General features: G+C 38.0%; 1 protein-coding gene and 1 long non-coding RNA gene across 8 annotated transcripts in view; one reads left to right on the top strand and one right to left on the bottom strand.

Annotated features, from left to right (window-relative positions):
- The window catches only part of ARHGEF7 (Rho guanine nucleotide exchange factor 7), a 120629-nt gene that overhangs the window by 17919 nt on the left and 80698 nt on the right, over nucleotides 1-22012 (bottom strand). For all 7 annotated transcript variants that reach the window (XM_066985651.1, XM_048080779.2, XM_066985667.1 and 4 more), the window contains 9 exons: nucleotides 18056-18194; nucleotides 17102-17161; nucleotides 15765-15911; nucleotides 13805-13891; nucleotides 10337-10415; nucleotides 8773-8912; nucleotides 7920-8144; nucleotides 5630-5723; nucleotides 404-493 (listed from right to left, as the gene is read on the bottom strand). In XM_066985651.1, coding sequence (XP_066841752.1) covers nucleotides 404-493; nucleotides 5630-5723; nucleotides 7920-8144; nucleotides 8773-8912; nucleotides 10337-10415; nucleotides 13805-13891; nucleotides 15765-15911; nucleotides 17102-17161; nucleotides 18056-18194 — 1061 coding nt within the window. The remainder of the gene's footprint in view (nucleotides 1-403; nucleotides 494-5629; nucleotides 5724-7919; nucleotides 8145-8772; nucleotides 8913-10336; nucleotides 10416-13804; nucleotides 13892-15764; nucleotides 15912-17101; nucleotides 17162-18055; nucleotides 18195-22012) is intronic.
- Nucleotides 12952-20298, top strand: LOC106044452 (uncharacterized). The gene is made up of 3 exons (XR_001212281.3): nucleotides 12952-13089; nucleotides 16419-16483; nucleotides 20165-20298. It is a non-coding gene; the product is annotated as an uncharacterized lncRNA (long non-coding RNA).

Here is a 22012-nt window from a genome sequence, read left to right as displayed (position 1 = left end):
AGACAAAAATAAACTCCTCCAAAAATTATGACTTATTCTTTGTTCTTCCTCACTACTTACCAGCTTCTTGAAATTTATCAAAAAACATACCAAGCAACTGTCAACAGATGCCTCAAAACCCCTCATTCATTGGTGAAGGTTTTTTTGCAATTATAACGAAAAAGTGACTAGTTGTCATGGTTTGTTTTAAATAAACACTTAAAGAACTATAATCTCTAACCACGGACCTTGGCTTCCAATACTTAAACACTCAGCACTGATATTAAGCCAAAACCAGATTATTACTTCTTCCAGGTCCAGCTTGCAATTTGCAAAGCTCTGAGACCATTGACACTACACTTCTCTTCTTTGCAAACTATCTGATTTGTGGTTTAGTTAGTCATTTCAGTATTTTCTAACTTACTTGAATTTAGTGTTTGACGTGTTTTGGCACTTGTGCAATATGCTTCAATGACTTTAAGAATTTGAGCGTCTTCTTCTAAAGCAGCTGTACCTAGAATCAATGGGAAAAATAAAATTTTAAACATGGATAAATGTTTCTTAATACAAACAAGCCTTTATAAATCATGTTTGTTTAAAGCTAAATACCACATATTTCAGTTGGGACTAAAGTTCCGCCTAATCAACTTTCTAAAATTCTCTTAATCATTTCAAAAAATCAAGCTTCAATGACCAAAAGTAACAAGGGCTTTAAAAAATGAAAATACTATTACAAGATGTTTAAAACAACAAAAGACAAAATACAAGTCAGAGAAATTACCCATACATCAAAGAAATTTTCTGAGTATGTGAATTTGCATAGGACATATCTCTGATTTCAAACCAAACAGCTGTTAAACTGAAAAATAGTGTACTGCAGTTATTCTTCCATAATATTATCAAAGAAATGAAGGAACAAAATATATTTCAAAAAAAAAAAAGGAATCTTGACAGTTTTTGGCTTTTGCAAATAAATCAGATTTACCCTGAAAGGTAAACAGCATTCTACTGAAAATTAAACAAAAAAACACATTGGCACAATTTCAGCCCAGTATGCAGTGATGTGTCACTACCATTTAACTGTATCTATGAAAACTGGAGTACATTCAACTTCCCAGACATTAAGAAGTCAACAGCATTACAAAAGAAAATAAATAAATCTAACCATTCAAACTTAACATTGCAATTTTATTTTTTTAATATAGGTCCACAGCAAACACATTCCTGAAAAAGTTCAATAGAAAATGTTGTCAAATTGTTCACTTGAAACAAAGAGTGAAATTTCAGTCAAACTAATCTAGAAGTACTCATAGTTTAGATGGAACCAGGATTTTATGGGCAAGTCAAGATGATTTTTTGTTTTAAAACCATTTTTCCCCGGTGTTCCTCATTCCCCAGAAAAAACTCCTAGTCTTGCAGGTTCTCTGCTGCATGAATCTGAACTGCCTTCAACATCAAGATATAGCACTACCTGTGAGCCAATGCATCCATGTTTACTTTTTGTGATTTATTATCACCACCACAAAGCTAGCTGTCAAAAGATTTGGCAGGATTGACTGATGAGCTAACTGTTGAATAAATCATCTTGACTAGGCATAGCTAGCCCACAGTTTAAGAGATGCAGATATTCCCAAGTGCAGGTTATTTCTCTTTCAAGGCAGGAAAAATAATTTAATTTTGTTGTGGTTAGAATGCAGCACTATATTATTACCATAGCAAAACAAGTATTTCACTTCTGTGATCTGTATTTAAGGGCACTCAGCTGAAATGTCTTATTTAGTTTCATTTTCCTGTTATAAAGCTAATTTAACATAGCAGTTTTCAACACAGCCCACAAATCCTCAGGAATCTGGAGAAGCTCCACAAAATGGAAAAGGCCGAAGGAGAACTACAACAGCACTGAAGCTTCTCATCACTGACACAAGGTGGGGGCATGGGGGTGGGGAGATGAACAGTAAAAGCCAGAATCAATAAAGTATTACTGCAAGTAACACCCTTTGTCTTAAAACCACCAACTATCCCTTTTATTGAAAGTTCTCATACATATAAAATGGGTGTTAATTTAACCAGGAGTGACAAAAAAAAGAGTTTTCAAATACACTGAAGTACAGCTATAAGCCCCTCCATCCCAAAAGGGCTCACATCGCCTCTCAGTAAATGTGCCTTAATAATTGCTACATCTACACACATCTACTACGCATTACAGATACTCAATCTCCAGCCTCCAACATCTGATATAACACTATTATAATAGTTTAATTTTTCTTAAACAGATCCCTCCCAGTAAGGAAGGAAGATGACACCAACTGAGCGGTGCAGCTGATACGAAGAAGGAAGAGATGCCATTCAAAGGGACCTGGACAGGCTGGAGAAGTGGGCCCATGCGAACCTAATAAAATTCAACAAGTCCAAGTGCAAGGTGCTGCACCTGGGTCAGGGCAATCCAAGACACGAGCACAGGCTGGGTGAAGAACTCATTGAGAGCAGCCCTGCAGAGAGAGACTTCGGGGTTCTGGTGGATGAAAGGCTCAACGTGAGCCAGCAGCGCACACTTGAAGCCCAGAAGGCCAAGGCCAACGGCATCCTGGGCTGCATCAACAGAGGAGTGGCCAGCAGGTGGAGGGAGGGGACTGTCCCTCTCTGCTCTGCCCTTGTGAGGCCCCACTTGGAGTCCTGCATCCAGGTCTGGGGTCAGCACAAGAAAGATGTGGACCCGTTAGAACAAGTCCAGGGGAGGGCCACAAAGACGATCAGAGGGCTGGGGCTGTGAATAAAGTCTGAGAGTTCAGCATGGAGAGAGCTCTGGGGAGACCTCATTTCAATACTTAAAGGGGTCTTATAAAAAGGATAGCGAGAGATGCTTTACTTGGGTAGATAATAAGACAAGGGATAATGGCCTTAAACTAAAAGAGGGTAGATTTAGGCTAGACATTAGGAGGAAATTCTTCACTCTGAGGGCGGTGAGGCCCTGGCACAGACTGCCCAGAAAAGCTGTGGATGCCCCATCCCTGGTGGTGTTCAAGGCCAGGTTGGATGAGGCCCTGAGCAACCTGGTCTGGTGGGTGGCATCCCTGCCCATGGCAGGAGGGTTGGAACTGGGTGATCTTTAGAGACCCTTCCAACCCAAACCATTCTAAGATTCTATGATTCAATATTGTTTTCCTATAGTACGGTCAGTAATATTAGAGAAGTGAAAGGAACTAGTAGGGCTACATCATAAGGGTTTCTAGTGACGTAATACTAAACTGGAAAACTAAGACTTACTTTCCAAGTTGAGAGCATTTTTTGTCCTTATGTTTCTCATATACAAATAATGAAACATTATTTACAGTCTAACTTCTTGAATTGCTTAACATTAGAAATAAAAAAAATATATTTAGATCAAAGGTCCACTTTCCCAGAAGTCCACCTAAAACGATATATCACACATTCAACAAGTTTCAGAGAATGTAAACATAATTTAAAATATCACATCTAACTAGAGAAAATTATTAAAAATGTTAATACTGGGGTGTTTATTAACCACCTAGTGGTATTTCAGTTCTCTGCTCCTTAAAAATTAAAACCAAAAAACACACCACCACAGAACTATAAAATGCATATTTAGATGAGTCAAGAAAGTCTGTAATGCTATACATAACTTTTCCAAAATTATGTTAAAAAAAGTCAAAACAATTTCCTTAGGTAAAAAAAAGTCACTGCTGGCTTTTCCCCAAAGTGAAAAAAGTGTCATTTTACAGATAAAGCTTCTATTATGCAAGAGACTGATGAAAACAGTCTTCTCCAAATGTTAACTTCAATGGACTAGAAAAAAAATGTCTACTTTCATATTATAGAGAACCATAACTACACTTAGCTACAACAGTTTATAGGAGACTGGTTAGATTTAAATGAGGATGCTTCTTATGCGGTCAGTTCACAATAATTCTTCTGAAGACATGGTAGAGAATCAAGTTTTTAAATAGTGTCAGCCAGATGACAGTCACAAATATTTAAGAAGCCTCTTGTAGACCATAAAACTTTTTCACCAAGAAAAACAACATACCCTGAAACTCATCATGTAAATGAGGGCCATGACTCATTTATAAATACACCATCCAATACAGTTAGTGCCCATGTAGTGCTTGTTACTATTTCAGCTCTCACTGGTGTTTTTAAGTCTCAGTAACTTTGGTTTCTATATTCCAGATATTTTGGTTTCTATATTCCAGATATGCTTCGAAACTATTCTGAATAGAAGCTACCACACATATTTGCTACTTAACAACTACACACAGGATGCACACAGAATGCAATGAGGTAGACCTAAAAATACCATGTAGTGTGTATTAAGGACATGGCTAGAATGGAATCAATACGGTGCACAACAACAGACAACCTAGTTTCTATTGTTTTAAAGTTAAGCCTGATTTTCTTCCTCATGCCAGTAACAAGAGGGGAAAAAGGTAAGAGGGAAGTCCTAAAAAGCTGTCTTTATAGAAGGGTCTCTGCTACTACACAGGTACAGGTCTTTCATCCTTTGTCATGAGAGAACCCTGTTCATGCATCATAAAAATATAGCTTATCTGCTAATATCCTGAACTAAACATTCCACATGTACATCCACAAAGACAAGATTATTCTGTCCACTACCTTAACTCTTTGCTGTTAGAAATTCACAGCACACCCAGAAGCACTTCCACCTTAATAGAACTAACCCCAACAATAAGCCCTGAAGACAAGCTTTTTCTTTCAAACCTTGCAGAAATTGGTGAGAGACAACGTTTACAGTAACACTTTTCATGTATTTATCACTCAGGGCACACAGACACTAACTTAAGAAGCTCATGAGCAAAGAACAGACACAGAGAAGCAGAAGTTGCTGTAAAGGAATCTGGTCTTCAGATGTGAACATAGTCAAAACAAGCTATTTTAAGCCCCTGATCTTTTACTGGCATAACTAATTGAATCATTCATTCACACAAATTTACATGGCACTTCAACAGCCTACCTCACCTGACCTAGTTTGGTTGTTCACTTCAGGACGTGAATTACATTGTAAAGGCACCTCTCCACCAACTACAAAGGAGCCTGAAATGACTAGCTTGAGTAGAAACATATCTGAACAGAGGATGAGTGCCACCAGAAGTGAAGGTACCAAAAATAGTTATTTGCAGAAGGAATAATATTATCTGAGTGCAGAAGTTAAACAAGTTTCTAAACATACTGACATCAAAGTTGCAAGCTACAGTTGCTAATTAGAAAAAGGAATGTAGTGCAAGTGCTGCTGACAGACCACAGATTAGAAATATTGATCAGAATAAATCTCTATGCATCATCCTGCAACTTCCACCTTCCCCACCCACACACATTTTTAAAAAAGAATATTATATACACACACTGGAAAGCAGGATGTCTCTCACCTAGCCTTGGATAATTTTCTGCGTTCTGTAGTCAACAGTAAGACTCTAGCAAGCAATTCATCCCATTGTGATATAAATACCTAAATCGAGTAAATTAAACCATCCTCTCTAGATACCTACTCCCTTTCCCCTGATGGGAGAGGAAACCAGATGACTTGCTTAGACTGAACAGTTACTTCTCACAAGATTTAAATGGATGTTATTTCCAGCCTTTGTACTATACAGACATTTGTTCAAGTCTTTCTTACTTTTTCTCAGTGCAAACTCTTCATCTGATGGCTTCCGTTCTGGCTTGCGTTTGGGAAGCAGCTTTTTCATGGTTTTAGGGCTTTTACTGAGATCCTGTGAGGGGAGAGCAAAAATATAAAAAAAAGTAGAGCTTCTCTACAGTATTTCAAATATTAGCTTCTAAGATGCATACAGGAGTTCATAACTAAAAATCTGCTAACAGCACCAACATCCAGTTTACTAATATTTTTTGGCACTTCAGATTTGCCTGAACTGGCTGATTTCTTCTCTACCCATCCTCCAACTATACACAAAGTTGGATATTTTTAATCTATTCTGTCAACAGAAATATACAGAGAAGCTGCTGCAAAAGCATGCAGGCTGTTTGGGAGATACAGCGAAGGAAACAGGCAGGCATGTATCGATACTTTTTTTTTTTTTTACCCTTAACCTTTGAAGAGGCAACCCATTTGACTTCTCTACTTAAAAGCAGGTTTAAAAAAAAAAAGGACCTAAAAAGGAAGCTTGGAAGGTAGTATACCTATATTCTTTAAAGCTGGAATTTTTAAATGTTTAGAGCTTTGTCAGAACGGACCTACAGCAAAAAAATACAGCAACACATACAGCATTTCTGCTCATAATGCAGTCATGCTAATTTATAGGAGCAATGCTAATTTTACAGGAACAAAAGGAACATACTGGTCTACCCCTTACCTTAAGGGTACAAGACATCCTCTATAAAAGTACAGAACAAGAAAGTAAAAGAGTGAATGAGCAGGACAGACCAGAGATGATGAAGATAGACTGAATACTATCAATATGCTAAACACTGTAAAGATGAGTGAAACTTTACCATGTTGAAGAATTTAGCGCCACACACAAAAGGCATGAAAGGAATTTAACTTACAAAGAGATGAACATGTAGTAGAGCTAAACAAGAGAACGTCTTTTAACAACTAAGCCCAAATATTAACCTTCCAACTGAAGACTACCTATCACTTTTTCCCCTGTTGCTTAGGAGATTTACAAAGTAAAAGCAAGTTACACACCCACCACAATCAAAACCAACCACACCACATTGAGGCACAACATTTAGACTACAGTTTCTAAAACTGCAATTCATATACCCACAAAATAACATTATTTTGTCAACATCACATGCTTACAAAAAAAATTCACAGGCATAACTTTGGGCAAAGAGATCTAGAGGAAGGTGTCCTTGTTCATGGCAGGGGGTTTAGAACTAGATGATCTTTAAGGTCCCTTCCAACCCAAGCCATTCCATGATTCTGTTACCCTTTTCGGGACCTGTTGCTTTGCATTAAATTAGCACAGTGAGAATCCGTGACAGAAAAGATACCAAAACAGAAGATACTACCATGCTACAAAGCATTCAATATTATCCTCCTTATACAAACACAGACTTTCAACATAAATCTACTATTTTCTTAGTATTTATAAAGCCATGCAAAATGTAGTGACAAGACCAAATCAACCTACCACCACCACTGTATTTCTCTTGGAACAGATTCCTGTTTCATACCACATGTTAATTAAAAACTACAACAGCATCTGAAATTTTAAGTTTCTTTTGTTTGGTGGTAGGTAGGTTTGTTGTTTGGGGTGGTGTTTTTTTGTTTGGTTGTTTTTGGTTTTTTTTTTTTTTGCTAAATGGTGACATTAACCTTAATTAAGTAGAAAAAAATTATGTATATTTTGACAGTTTCTTTTTAATATATATTTTGACTTCTTTTCTAAATGGGTAACTGTTACCTAGTACTGGTGGTAAGTACTGAGGAATCAAGAGTCCATTATACCACCAGAGCTGTTTAGAATGATTTGAAGCACCACAGAATCCCTTATCCTAGATGCTTCTCAGCATGCTTAGCAAACAACTTACTTTGCAATAAGCCTGGATGATCAATATAACAAAAAGAACTGCCTTTTTTTTTTTTTTTTTTTTTTTTAATAATTGCTAATTGTGGGGGGTTTATGGCTGATTTTTTTTGTTGTTGTTTTTAAATCTTGTTTAGTAACTAGACGAAGGATCAAAGTAAGTGGAAACACAGCGGGGGCGATGATACCGTCTCCTAACAAGCCTTTGTATTTTCTGAGCTGCAAGACTAAATGCCTGTTTGAAATAAACAGCGTTCGCTAGTCCGTTACCACTGACTGAGCACTAGCTGTTAGCACATCTTTATAATAAAGATGCACACAAAATTGTAAACTGCTGCTATGTAAAAGAAAAAAAGTTAAACTTCTCATCGCAGGCCTTTTACAGAGCAATACTTCTTGGCTGCTGCATCTCACCTCTTTATAACAAAGTGCTGCTGAAGGCCTTAATGGAGGTGCAGGCCGTAAACAGCTCAGACTCCAAGGCTTGGGAGTTTTCGGAGGTTCCAGAGGTCCCCAGTTTATCGTGGTATGTGGAGTCCCATGATGCGACGGATGAGGGAGAGTGTGGTATGCAGGAGTCAGCGGTATCGGCTTGCTATCCGAATGCTTGCTGGAAGGCGTTACTGGATGGGAAGGAAGCTGTCAAAGACAATAACAGTTACGGGAAGGGAGAGAAAGAATATTATCATCATAAAGGCAAAGTACCATGAAGGACTGGTGAAATAATATCACCTGTCTAGTGCTTCTGCTTATTACAGCTGTGCTTTCAAAATTTTAACACTGAATTATTGCTTGGAAAATAGTGCTTAAAGAATTTTTTTTTGTCTACTGTAGATAGAGCATGCACTAAAGAAAGAACAGCTACAAGCAGCTCTGCTCCCACTTCTTTCACAATACAAGATAAATTTAGATCCATTCATATAAAACAACTCAAATTCAGAATCTGAAAAAAAGTACTTCAGGAAATTTTTTCTCCACAGACCCACGTACATCGCCAGTTAAAACCTACTGTTCTAAGGTTCTTAAGAGATGATGTTATTACTTGGTCATTATAGAAAAAGTAACTATAATGAATTTTCTTTTACTCTGTTAAGCTGTTTCACCAAGAACTAAGCATTTATTCTGTTCATGCAATTAAAAACTTAAGATTTTGACCCCTCAAACTATAGTTACCGAATGTTAAAGAAAACGCTTTACATGGCAGTATATTTGCCAGATAACCTAACTCTATCTACACTGCTTATTCACTTCACAAGTCATTTCTTACTGTGTGAGATGGCACGGAATGAGGTTTAATGGTGGGATTCCCAACAGTTGTGACTTTGGTTTGCTTCTGCAGATGATCCACCCACTCATGCAAATCTTGTTGGTTGTTACATGACACTAGTATCCTTTCAATCATATTTCCTAAGTGACAGAAAAAATAAGATGTAGAAAACCAAAGAAGAACAATTTAGTACGTCTGACCTGATAATAAAGATATACATTTCTTAAAACATTATAACCCCTAAGTACCAAGAAAAAATTTTACCCAGGATTTTCAGAACCACAGCATCTCACTTTTCCATGTCATAGCACTTCCTCCGTGCTCCACAAAGCAAAGGAATTCTACCTTTCTTCCCCACTTTTGATAATTAAACACAACATTTATCATAAGAAATAGATGTAGGTGACAGGTTCATCCTGAGGTCTAGAGGTACAATCTAGTAGCCTTATGCTTCTCCATCTTCCCCAGGAAAGCCAACATATAGCCTACAATGTCATTCTTTAGTCTGCAAGCTACAGTATTGGACAAGTGATAGAACACCATTCAGAAAAGGTAGAAAGTCAGTCTGAATCTAGTATTAAAACTGAGGCAGAAGTCACCTGGGAAAGCAGCAGGATGATTAACCCAGGATTACTTTAATTTCTACAGTTAACTCCATTTTAACCCATCAAATTCCTTATCTGAGGTCAGCTTCGGAGCTATTATCTCAGAAGAACAAGCAACATCAACAGCTTTTTCCCCTCCACCTCACAGCACTGAGTGCTATACCACCTGACACCTGAGAGCCTCAAAATTCTTTTATTGAAATGCAACCTGCTTGGGGGCAGAATGGATCCAGGAAACAAATGAAGGTATGAATCTCCATCGTGTAGATCCTTCTCCCAGTGTGTTTTCCTAGGATTCTGACGTCAGGAACTGTTCTTCAAAATTAAGTTACATGCTGAAACAAACTACTTACCAGACAGAAAATACCCAAAGAAAGCACAACTGCAACCACGATTAGCAAAGCTACTAACAGTCTCTCAGTAAAGAGACTGACCATTTATTTCTAAAGCAAAGCCCTTGATTAAAGCTCTTCTGGACCGTCTGAAATTTCCTTTCTTCCAAAGAGTAGCATAGTCTGAATTGCTTCACCAATGAAGGACCTTTTCCAAGGCTACTGCCTTAATTAAAAGACAGAAATCTAGGAATGAACTGCATACAAAGGCAGTTTGTTAACTGCTTAACACTAGCATTAAAAAGCAATTTTCAAGTGAGGCTCTGGGTAGATGCCTTACCAAATTTGTATAATCACAAAATGGCTGAGGAGACTGGAAGGGACCTCTAGAGGTCACTTTGTCCAACACCCCTGCTCAAGCAGGGCCACCTAGAGCTGGTTGCCCAAGACCACATCAAGACAGCTCTTAAGTCTCTTAGGTATCTCCAAGCAGAGAAACCACAACCTCTGGGAAACCTGTGATAAGTGTTCAGTCACCCTCAGAATGAGAAAGTTTTTTCCTATGTTTAGACAGAACATCTGATATTGAAACATTAAATAGCAAATAAAAATACTTCCAGACAATACCTGATATTTCAAATGCATTTTTATGGTTTTCACTGTCTTCTAGCTTTGTGATAGTCATTCCGGTCATTGGCAGTTTTCCCTGCGAAAAAAAGAGCAGTAGCACTGAAATTATATCCAAAACAAACAAAACCATTACCATGTAAAAAATATGTAATTACAAGCTCTGAATGAACTTATACACAAAGTATACTGGCAAAAACACATACACGTACTGATAGGTTTAAAATATTTTAAAATCCACACAGACACCTTGCAATGGAAGTTTTAATGCCCAACTTCTACAAATGAGACCTGTGACTTTAATGAGACTATTTGATATCTATGGATTCATATGAATCCATATGAATGTAACAGTGGTTATTCATCATAGCCTCAAGTTCTGGGAACTTAGATGTTCAGGGTCATCCATGTCACATGATTAGAGGCAATGGTGACTGATCTTAAATCACATTTGTTTGCAAACTGATTGATTAGCTCTCAAAACAAGGTTTGTGGTACATTTAGAAAGGAAGATTTCATTAAACACATCCTTCAATTATACTGAAGACTTTCCTCTCTGATATCCCTGCCACTACTAAATTCACTCTCAAATATTTGGGGAAAAAGAACAAAAGCAGTAAAAACATCTTCAAAGTTTCTAAAGTTTCAGAAGAACACATTAATTTTGCAGAAGATAACCTATTCTCATTTTAAGACCAAGCATTCTGGGAAAAAAAAAAAGTCCGTTTGGGATAACTTTTTGTCCATTTAGAAACACAGAAGAACAGATAAGATGTAATATTGTCAGGATGAAAGGCTTTACCAAAAATGCAACTTTTATTAAAGTTCTTTTAAGACAGATCCTGTATTCTTCTGCACAGAAACACTATTCAGCACATGCTGGCAAAAGTGCAAATCCTATGTACTCAGGAATTTTGGCTCCAATGGAGGGGATTTTATTTTATTTTATTTAAATGACTACCGGATGGACAAAGGCTTCTTATAAGCTGAACTAAAACCACTTAGTATTCTGTATGCACAAGAGCATGCTGAAGCCCAAGATGCCAAAAATAAAGTTTCCTTGCAATAGCTTCTCCGATGAAGGGAACACGGTAGAATTGTGCCTTACAATGCAGCCTAAAATTCTGTTTTTCAGGTTCTTCTGGTTCATAAACAACAGAGCATACAGCCACACTGTGAGGTGCAAGAAATGCTGACATAGGTGCAAAGGGAATACAGGGACACACCAGGCAAAAGACTGGTGATGGAGAACAAAGATCACCTGAGCCGCACGGAGACAAAAAGTACAAGGTCAGCAAAACACAGAAAATTGAAACAAACTCGCAAACAACTTACATTCCCCTTCTTTCAAGAAACAATTGTGAAGCTCTTTTGAAAAATATAGTTTGCATAGTTTGTATCCACAACCATGGATAAATGTACTCCCCACTAGTCCATTACAGTATGTGGTAAATACCAGCACTATGAACCAGGATGGCTGAAGCCTACTGATAACTGGAATATTCAGAAATACATGGAGGGTGTACTGTAAACTGAAGAAGCTGCAGCCTACACCTAAACTGTAAGGATCGGGAAATGCTCATTTCTCCCTGTTTGTAGACATGCACCAATCAGGAAAAGAGGCATGTAAAGATGTTGCTTCCAAGGACATCGTTTCTCTTGGAATGACTGAGGGAGCTACATCACCATCTGCCCATATCCCACTTCTGGGGCAAGAACCTCAAAACAAAGAACGAGACAGCACATGCTATGTATTCCCAACACAGCTCTAAGCCACAGTCTCAAGCGTAAGAAGTAATGAAACACTTTTGCGTTGCTGTGAAAATGCAGACATTAGGATTTGAGAAGTTCATAGTGTCAGGAAAATCACATTAGAACTTATGAAGAAATCAACAATTTTGTATTCAACAGAGGGTTGGACGGTAAACATTAAGAAAGGGCTATGAATATCCTGAGCAGAACCTGAAGGCAAGTGCACAGAAAATTGCTTATTTACTGAACAATCATGTCCACCTGAGGGACAAGATGGGAGGGAGAAAGAAGAAAGTATATGCAATTTAAAAGTAGGAGAGCAGAATTAAGCCTGACAGATTTATTGGTTAATTCTGTATTGTTTGTTAATACACTAAATTTCCACTCAGCTGCCTTTGTAATAGAAGCACCTTCCGTCATCAGGAATTATGGCTGTGCCACTTGGGATCTAGCACTCACCTGCCTTTTCTAGTATCTTTTTCCATACATGTCAGGATAAAGCACCAGCTAAAAGTTATTAAGAGCAGCACAAAAATAACAGAAGCTTGATTATGTATTTGAACGACATGTCTTAGATAAATCTGACTATCATGAATCCAAACATGAATTTTTGAGTCACACAGTTTGTGACTGGATATAGCCAACTGCTTAAGAACCCTGAACTACAAACCTTTAGCATTCCTTTGTGGCAGATGAATCACTACTTGAGAAAAAGGAACAGAACGCTTGAAAAAGTGATTTACAAAAGTACTTAAACCAGGTGGGATCTTGGGCCACCTTTTAGAACTTTTGTTTCATTTTCCCTTGCTGTTGGTGTTTTACTGTGATGTCAGAATCACACAGCCATACTTGAAGAACGTTTACAAAAATTTCAGAAACTTGTGGAGTAAGCACTGGCTCTAACTTCACCTCCTGGGAGGTTTTTGGAACTACAGTCAGGATGCAAGAGCAAGTACTCAGCTAGGAAACTTGCTAGAGTGCTTAACGGCCACCTACCAGGAGTGAGTAGTGGATCTGTGAAGTAAAATATCTGGCAGCGCTAAGGGCCTGAAGGCCACACTGTAGGTGTTTTAGGTGGTAGTACGTTGGGCTAGCTCTAGGTTGGTGCCATGGACTGAATGCCGATTAGTACTTGAAGCAGATCAAGTGTACTTTTGGAGCATGCCTTCTAGTTCAGTTTCGTCCAGAGGAAATCCAGTTGGTGAGCCCTGAGATCACTCCTACACTGTGACTCAAGAGTCAGTAAACAGGAAAAACTAGAAGACTCATTTCAGAAGTGCTTTGCTGATTTGTAGACACACCTAAAGAACTAGAGGGTAACCCAGCCTAACTTGCACCACCAAGAGCTTAAAGAGTCCTGTGTAATTTTGGTAAGATTGAAGCAGCAGTCAGAAGGATCACTAATGAGCCTGCACAACAGAATCCTTTTCTAATGTAGCTCTAAAAAGCTATCAATTCTTCCTCTCATTAGCTAATACCAAGAAGCATAGAGATGGAAAAAAAACATCTTTCTGATGGTCACAGAAGTTGTCAGCTGCAAAAAAGTCAAATCCAAGGTTCTAGACTTCATAAACACAGATGAACAGTTCTTACTCCAGAAATTACCTTTTCTCTTTGTAAACACAGAATTTTAATAATCGTTCCAAGTTTTCTATGAAACATTTGGAAAAAAAACACTCCCAGCATTTATACACATATGTACATATATTACTTTACCTGATAGATAAACCCACTCATTCTTGGGCTGGCAGACAACATTAGCAATATGTTAGGGAAGAGAAGAAGATACCTTTCATTCTTTTCCTTATTAAAAAAAAGAAAATGAAAAAGTAAATACAACATCACAAGCTTCCTCCCCACTTTTTATATTTTATATTATTAAAAACTATCAACAATGTTACAACTCTATAGTTATTCCACAAGCATTCATCTCTAGCAAAATTAAGCCTCCATAAATGTAAAGAGTTAGGATTATTTAGCTTTCTATTTCAAAATTTCTAGTAACACATGCCTATAACCCCTTGCTGGAGAGTAGAGCCTTATAATTTTTTAAAAAGAAATTTTAAGGCCAGTATTTCACCTAGACGGTGTTTAATTTGATAACAGTTTCACTGGCTTTAGCAAAACCAAAATCACATATTGGATATATTTGTTAATATAACACGGATGGATGCTGTTACTGTAATGTCAAGACTTGGTGTCTCTTAAATCGGAGAGATCAGATTTTTCTATAATGTCAGATTAAGTTCTGAATTAGAAAAAGATTATGAAAGAACAGTAATAATGCTCATATTCATAATGAAAATATTCATTGCTTCGTTCCGTTTTTAATATTCTGGTTTCACTTTTGAGGTTGTCCTTAGTTTTTTGTTTTGAGAAGTACTTCTATGGAAAGAGGAGAAAATTTACTCAACTGGTATAGACGAACACTTACAGAAAGAAGCATTAACATATAAAGCTTTTATTTTAATGACAAAACAAATACATCCATTCTCAAAGTCACTGTCTCAATTCCGAACATCTTTGCAATACAACACAGGTCCTTATCAAGTTTGAATGTTTCTATTAGTTTTTCAGTAGGTCTTTACAAATGTTTATGTCATATAAAAAGAAATGAAAACAATTGCTTTTGCACAAATTAAACTGTTAGATATCTAGTTGAAAAGCAAAGTTGTAATATATGTGGAAACTACTAGAAGTCTATTACATTTGACATTTTAATCAGAATGAGATTGTGGTGGCTTTTTATTTTTTATTTTTTTTAAGACAAGAGGCAACTGCAGAAGATGCACTATGAGTACTACTGAATCTTATTAAATAAATACCTAGCAAAATATCTGATAGAAAATTAACAGGTGATGAATTTTAAAGTATTTAGTTGCAAAACATTTTTGTCTTTCCTCATATGCATCAAAATCTTTGTTCTACGGGAGGAAATTGAATGAGGTTGCAGTTCAAAAACCCCCAACAAGTTCAAAGCATAATTGATTATACAGGAGAACAGCCTACAGTAAAAACATGTCAGTAATCTGTATACATTTCTCTTCCGTTAGCACTTGCTTTAAAAATCTTTTAGAATGTTATCTCTGGTAGGTTTTTTTTTTTCTTTAAAAATCACCCACACTTTGCAATGTCACCTTTGACTTTTTCACATCTCCTCTTAGTCCATTTCTCCAAAACCATTTGTTTTTCAAACCTGTATTTCAAAAATGTACTACCTCAGCAAAATTCCCAAAACAGTGAGGGCAAAATGGGCCTCATGCACCTTACAGTATGACTGTAATAGTTATTTAAATATGTTATAACTGTTTGTGAAATGATTCTGTAATATAACTACATATGGAAAACCTTGTTTAATTACGCACTTCAAAAACAGACCTAAAAAACTTCATAAGATGATTTTTCAAGTGTTATATTGGCCACGTTTCAGTAAGTTTTACAGATGAGACCATCCATCTTCAAGTAGTTTTTTCTGTTTTGTTATAAAAGCCTTAAAACAATGGAGAAAGATTCTATTCTAGATTAGTATCTCAAAACACTGTTTATTTCTGCTACATAATTATATATATAATGTTGTGCTACATGATTTTATGTGTGTGTGTGTGTATATATAGAGAGAGAATTATAATTACAATAGGGAAAGACAGACTGACAGTAAAGATGAGAACTACATTACCTCACTTCCAGCACACTGAATCATGACCTGGGACATGTAAATTACATTGCCAAGTGTTTTAATATCTTCTCCCTCCCAACAGCGGATTGCTTCTGTTAGTATTTGTAGTTCAAGTTCTTTCCGTTTCCGTACTTCTTGACACTGTGCCTAGCAAATACAGGCAAAAATATCATCTCTATCAATGCCATCAACATGGTTAAGAGTAGAAATACCACTACAGCTGTATTTACTGTTTTCACTGTAGCACACAGAAGACAGTAGCTAATTTGAAGCATTTTTATTTAGATGACCATTACCAGTATTTCTTATAAAACTAGTTTTGCTATCTTCTGTATTACTTTTCAATACACTAATTTCAATTACAAATTTATAGTTTGAGAAAACTATAGTTGAGAAACCCTGTTTCTCAAATTTCCCTTTTCTTTACATTTTATATTTTTGTTCTTCAAAGAAAAACAGCTGGGCTAGAGCAGAAAACAGTAACACAGCTGTCCTAAGTACACATCACTACATGCGAAGTATACCCCTTCTTCAGTAAAGAGCCATGCCAATTGTGCAAACACTGTGTGTAACCATGTGCTCCTATTTTTATTACATTTCTTGCCAACCTGCTCTACTAGCTGTACTCACACTCATCTCACTTCAATTTTTCAGAACTGTCATCTCATTTGTGAAGTACTCAAGAGAATGGGGAAACCCCAAACCTCCTCTGAACACAGGTAACAATAAATTTCTGCTTTAAAATGTAAAAAATGCCAGGTGACCAGCAGCATGCACTTCCAGCAGGAAACATACAAGTTTATTGTAACTTAGAATACATTAAACATATGCCTGCTGCAGTTGCGCTTTTTTTTAGTTAAAAAAAAAAAGCTCATTTGTTCCAATCAGGCTTATCCCCTTGATTACTGCTGAAAGTTCCTATCTTCAGAGTTTCTCTCGTGTTTTCCTTTTCATCCGTTCACTCCACTAAAATGAATGCACTTCCGAAATTTTTTTTAAAAATACACTCAAGCGTTGTGGCCCTTCTTTAGGTCATTAGTCATGCCTGCACTCATAGAAAGGAAAATAAAGCACAAGTGAGAGGGCAGACTGAGAATTGCAGAATGCTTGCATGGCTCTTCTGTCAATAGTCTATTTGCTGTAACTCCCCCACAGCTTGCAATCCTTAGCTCTGCCCATAAACTGCATTAATTTCCAGGGCTCAAAAGAAGTTTCACAAAAATTTCTTTTACAAAAGCGTACAAAAAAGCTCCACATTTTAAAAGCAATGGAAGGAGATGAAATTAGAAAACACTATACTGAAAATATACATATTATCTATTTTTCATCACTCTTACAGAAAGATTTTTGAAGGCAGTCATGGATTTTTGAATATCTGGACGATCCGGATGATAATCCTAAAAGCAAGGGGAAAAGCACAGAATAAAAGATTTAGTTCTAGTAAAAATAATAACAAAGTGTTTAAAGGCTTAACTAAATACAAATAATCCTATAAAAGCTTTTAGATCTACCTACTCTCTTTTCACAGCTTTCTTACTCTTATATCAAAAACTAGTCATCTTTCTTGTAATAAAAGTAAAATGCCATTTACAACTTTGCTACTTATGCCTAAAATAGAACCAAGAAAATTTTACAGGAACTATTGGACAAAGGAAATTGCTTTCCAACTTGAAATCCTAATAGGAAAGTGTTCATTTTAAAGGGTTTTATTTGTCATGTTACCTTTCTTTGTCACAAAAACCACATTCCTTACAGCTTAGCATGTCTTGTTGTCACTGACTGACAAACCATGTGACATAACGAAGACCCATATGCCTTCTATTTCTCTCCCTCCTTCACACCCCACAAATCTAACCTATAAAATGCAAATGCAGAAACAGTAGCTCCTCAAACACCTTCCCCCATTGGAAAGATCATTTTGGGACAGTGTTCAGTAGAAGTCAAGGTGAAGTGTCCAACAGGTTGAGGTCCTAAGATGAGAAGCAGCACTCCTACAAGATAAAGTAGCCTCAAGTTGTGTGCAGGAGATGAACTCAACATCGAGTCAACCAAAGCCTGTGCAAGGCTGTTCTAGGAGTGAAGGTTAGCTTCTCTGGCTAGCTTTACTGTAAACATTTAGCTTTTGCAGGAAGTTTACTGCACCGTTTCAAACTATTGCAGCCTGTATTTTAGAAGGCTGAAGGAAGAGGAAACAAAGATAATTTTGGGTCCCATCATGTTTGACATGTACCTTTAAAATAATTGTTGTCAAATCATCATTAAGCTGGAACATAAATGCTGATAAGATATACCTCCATGTGCCTTTCAAGTTCTTTGAGTAACGTGGGGTATTTATCCAGACGCATAAAAGGTTTGCTGAGGCCTGTGGTCAGTACAAGGATCCCAGGGCTGTTGGCACCTTTCATCTCCATGAATTCTCCTAGCTCCTCACTGTGCACACAAGATATTTAAGCAAATTAAAATCAAGTTACCAAAACAATTAGAAGTGCATTAGATTCTTCACTTCAGGCTTTCACCTACAATGAATTCTGCTAGTAAAACAAAACGCCAAATAAATCAAAATTAAGTATAACGTAAGTGCTGACATCAGTTTGCTCCTGTATTTTGTTTAATGCAGAAAGACACTTGTCAATCCGGTGTCCACCATTAATCCAGGGAGCAGAAATGGAATTGCACCCACCACTCTAGGCAACTGATGATCAGAGACAGCTCCTAAATGCTACCCCTTTCAAGCAAAAGTCATAGAATAAAGCCTTTGCACAATATTTTATTACTTACCTCTTTATTCTAGTAAAAAGACATCTGACCTTAGAGGTGGTTTAAAAAGGTAATTCCCAGGAGTAAACTAGAGAACAGCTCCACATTCAGTCAGGTGGGCATTGCTGTTTTTAAGGTGGCAAGCACTAATGCGAATGCACAGAATGTTTTAGAACCTTCTTCCTCCCACACTTAGGCACTTAATGACCTCGTATCATGCATCCCAGGGGCTACTGACCAGCTAACCAGCAGCCACACCAATGGTAGACCACAGCAGAAGTAATTGGTGTGCAGTCTATCCTCATAGGAGCCAGGGTTTCACAGACGGTATAATTATACAACGCGCTTGTTTTGACAACAAGGTTGGTTTAAGAAACCCACACGCTCCAAGTATCATGAACTGCTACATCCCCTATCCACAGCTTTGATACTTGGATCATTTCCGAGAACTCTTTTGCAGCACAGCCCTTCAGCTTGACACTCACAGGAATTTATGCTGACTTTGCTATCAAGGAAGCTTACAATATCTACATTCTCAGCTTCCTTAAAAAGCAAATACTTCAGAAAACTAAGGTCCAGGACGAGATTTTCCAAGAGTTTAAATGGCCAGGAATAAAATCAGCCTTCTCGTTAGGGAAAGGAAGCCCAGCAGCACCTGGGCTTATTTCCAGGCTTTAAAACACACGTGTTGCAGAAGTACATGTGATCCTGAAGACAAAATCTAAATAAAGAAAATTCAGAAAGCCACTTAGTAAAATAATCTTTTTGCGTTCAACCTATGTCATCCTAGACATCTGTAGATGAGGTTGTTCATGTTTTGAGCAATTGTTATATTCTTATGTGACACACAAATTCCACGCTAAGTTATGCCAAAAATCTTTACTTTCAGGTGATTAACAACAGTATGTCCCCAAAAGTCATGACTTACAATATTTTTCACTTCCCTGGTTGTTGACATAGTCTCATTTTTCAAAGGAAGCCTCTGCCAGCCACTAGATTTGTTATTTTCAGTAACAGTAAAACATCAAAAATCAAGAAAGGAGGAATACTTACTTGTATACTATGGCCCCATTAACAAAAATCTAAACCTAGGTAACATTTGGAAAGGGCAAGTACCTCCAAACTTTGGAAACAGTGTCATATTTTACATGCAGAAATGAAAGCAAATTTGATCTGTTCAGTTTCCCTATAAAAAGGACACTGATAGGACACTGCCATAACACACCAAAATACACTTGTTGAAATATCAGCAAGGTGTGCTACATAAAATCACAGATTAAGACAAAAGAGACCCTGCCTGTCCACCCTCTCGATCCCTTCTGATTTCAGAACAACTTAAGAGTTTGTTTATTAGTGCCATTTGTCTGAATAGATGAAAAAAGGCAAGCCAAGAACATGAACTGAGTCTTTCCCACCTCATGCAAGCGCTTTATGCACCAGCCTACCTAGATCTCCCTCCTCCTGGCTGCTAAGAGTTTCCCCAGCTTCATAGAACAGAAAGCACTCCTCCATAGAAATAACTCCAATTTTTACTTATCTTCACATTAGCTAAGTGGTATTTACTTACACTATCTCATTTAATTACATTCAATACTGCTTCTGTATTGCCAGGGAGGGCATAACCTTAATACCACCTCTTTCAGAGAGTTTCACGCTCGGCCCAGGCCCTTCTCAGCGCACGTGCGCGCTTCTGCTGTTCCGGACCAGCACAGCCAAGAAAGCAGACGGGAAGGAGTTTCCCAACACCTGCTTTGCATCACGAAGACTCAGAGGGAAGGGTTCAGCACACCTGAGAACGCCACAGCTCCAGGAGGCAGACCTCCCTTCCCCACCCCTCTCGATCAGGGTGTATCAGCAACTCCAGGCCTCCCGAAATCAGCCTGTGACTCGGTCAGCTTTTAGCCAAAATTGAAACTCATTGAAAAACCTCCTACAGTAAATCGTGTGGAAGATTATTACAAAGCAACACAGATAAGCCTGAGTACTTTCCTGGCTTCGGTTTAGATTTCAGAAGAAAAGCTGCCCACCGAATATCTAGATCCTCAAGACCTATTTGCCTTAAGCTTTCTTATGAACAGCCCTTACTCTGCATAAAAACTGCATCAATTTTACAACTTGATGACTGATTCTGGTGGCACCTCCATGAACTAAGGCTTTCTACTCACACTTAGGTTGGTTTACAGTGTTACCAGCTACTTGTTCATCCAGGATTTAGGCTAATTTGGGTCCCTCAGTACAAGAACATCGAGGCCCTGGAGCATGTCCGGAGCCTGGAGCACAAGTCCTGTGAGGGAGCTGGGGTTGTTTAGTCTGAGGAAGAGGAGGCTCAGGGGTGACCTTATTGCTCCCTACAACTACCTGAAAGGAAGGTGTGGGGAGCTGGGGGTCGGCCTCTTCTCACAGGTAACTAGGGATAGGACTAGAGGGAATGGCCTCAAGTTGCACTGGGGAGGGATGCAGCTAAGGGGATCCACTAAGGGGATGCGGCTGTTTCCAGCAGGGTGACAGGATGGACACATGAGGGCACAGCAGCCAACTTCCACACAAAGCTTCAGCAAAGCTCACATGTGAAGGCCCTTCTGTCACGAAACATTCAATGGTTTAAAATTTCAATTTGCTCTGTATATGGCATTGATCACGTGTACACCACTGCTTTCTTTGTTGTTAATTAATTCTCCCTGTAAGCATCCCAAATCCACGTCAGCACCATAGGGTACATATGGTACTTGCGAAGAACCTTCACCTACGGCTTTTTTCAGTGACAGACACTAAAGGTAATGCTACAAGAACTAACAGGAAGGAAGTGTTCATTCTTTGCATTGTTTGCTTCAGCCAGATATGCAGCCCCTACAGCCTAACTGTACAAACTATTTCCTTTCTCGTTATCGGCTATCCTTTCCCATTTCAGGCAGCACAATCCGTACACGTCCACACAACTTTTCTTCTCCGAAATGCCAGTATGTTTTACAGTACATGCCAACCATGAATACCGCAGGCCATTCAATTCAACATTGTTCTCAGCAATGCTGATTTTCAGCTTTAGATTGCAAAGACACAAAAATCCCCGTCCCTAATTACTTTGGCCATCTCCATGCTGCTGCGTGCATACAAATGCATTACATAAATGGCATTTGCTGAGCTATCCCCTAACACAATGCATTTGTTTTCTTCTTTTAATTATTTTTATTATTTTATGCCTCCACAATAGGAGGAACACTATGGTTACCAAATCCATTCCACCCACATTCACGCTGATTTTCATCACCACCGTCCCTTTTCTTCCCAAGCCTGGCATTGTGAAACAGATGTGTCAGAAAACCGGGAAAAGCTCACTGCAGAGAATCCACTACTTTGCAACCTGACAAAAAAAATACAAAGAAACATGCTGTCTTTTTTCCTCTGTCTTCTCTGCAAGTCCTGTCTTTAACTGAAAACACTCTGTCCTTATGCAAGGTTACAGCAGTTGCCACACTAGTCGCTGCTCTCCAACA

This window comes from Anser cygnoides, chromosome 1 (genome assembly GCF_040182565.1).
Source record: "Anser cygnoides isolate HZ-2024a breed goose chromosome 1, Taihu_goose_T2T_genome, whole genome shotgun sequence".
Classification (NCBI taxonomy): Eukaryota; Metazoa; Chordata; class Aves; order Anseriformes; family Anatidae; genus Anser; species Anser cygnoides.
The sequence above is the reverse complement of the archived record's forward strand: the minus strand, read 5'-3'. Positions and strand labels throughout refer to the sequence as shown.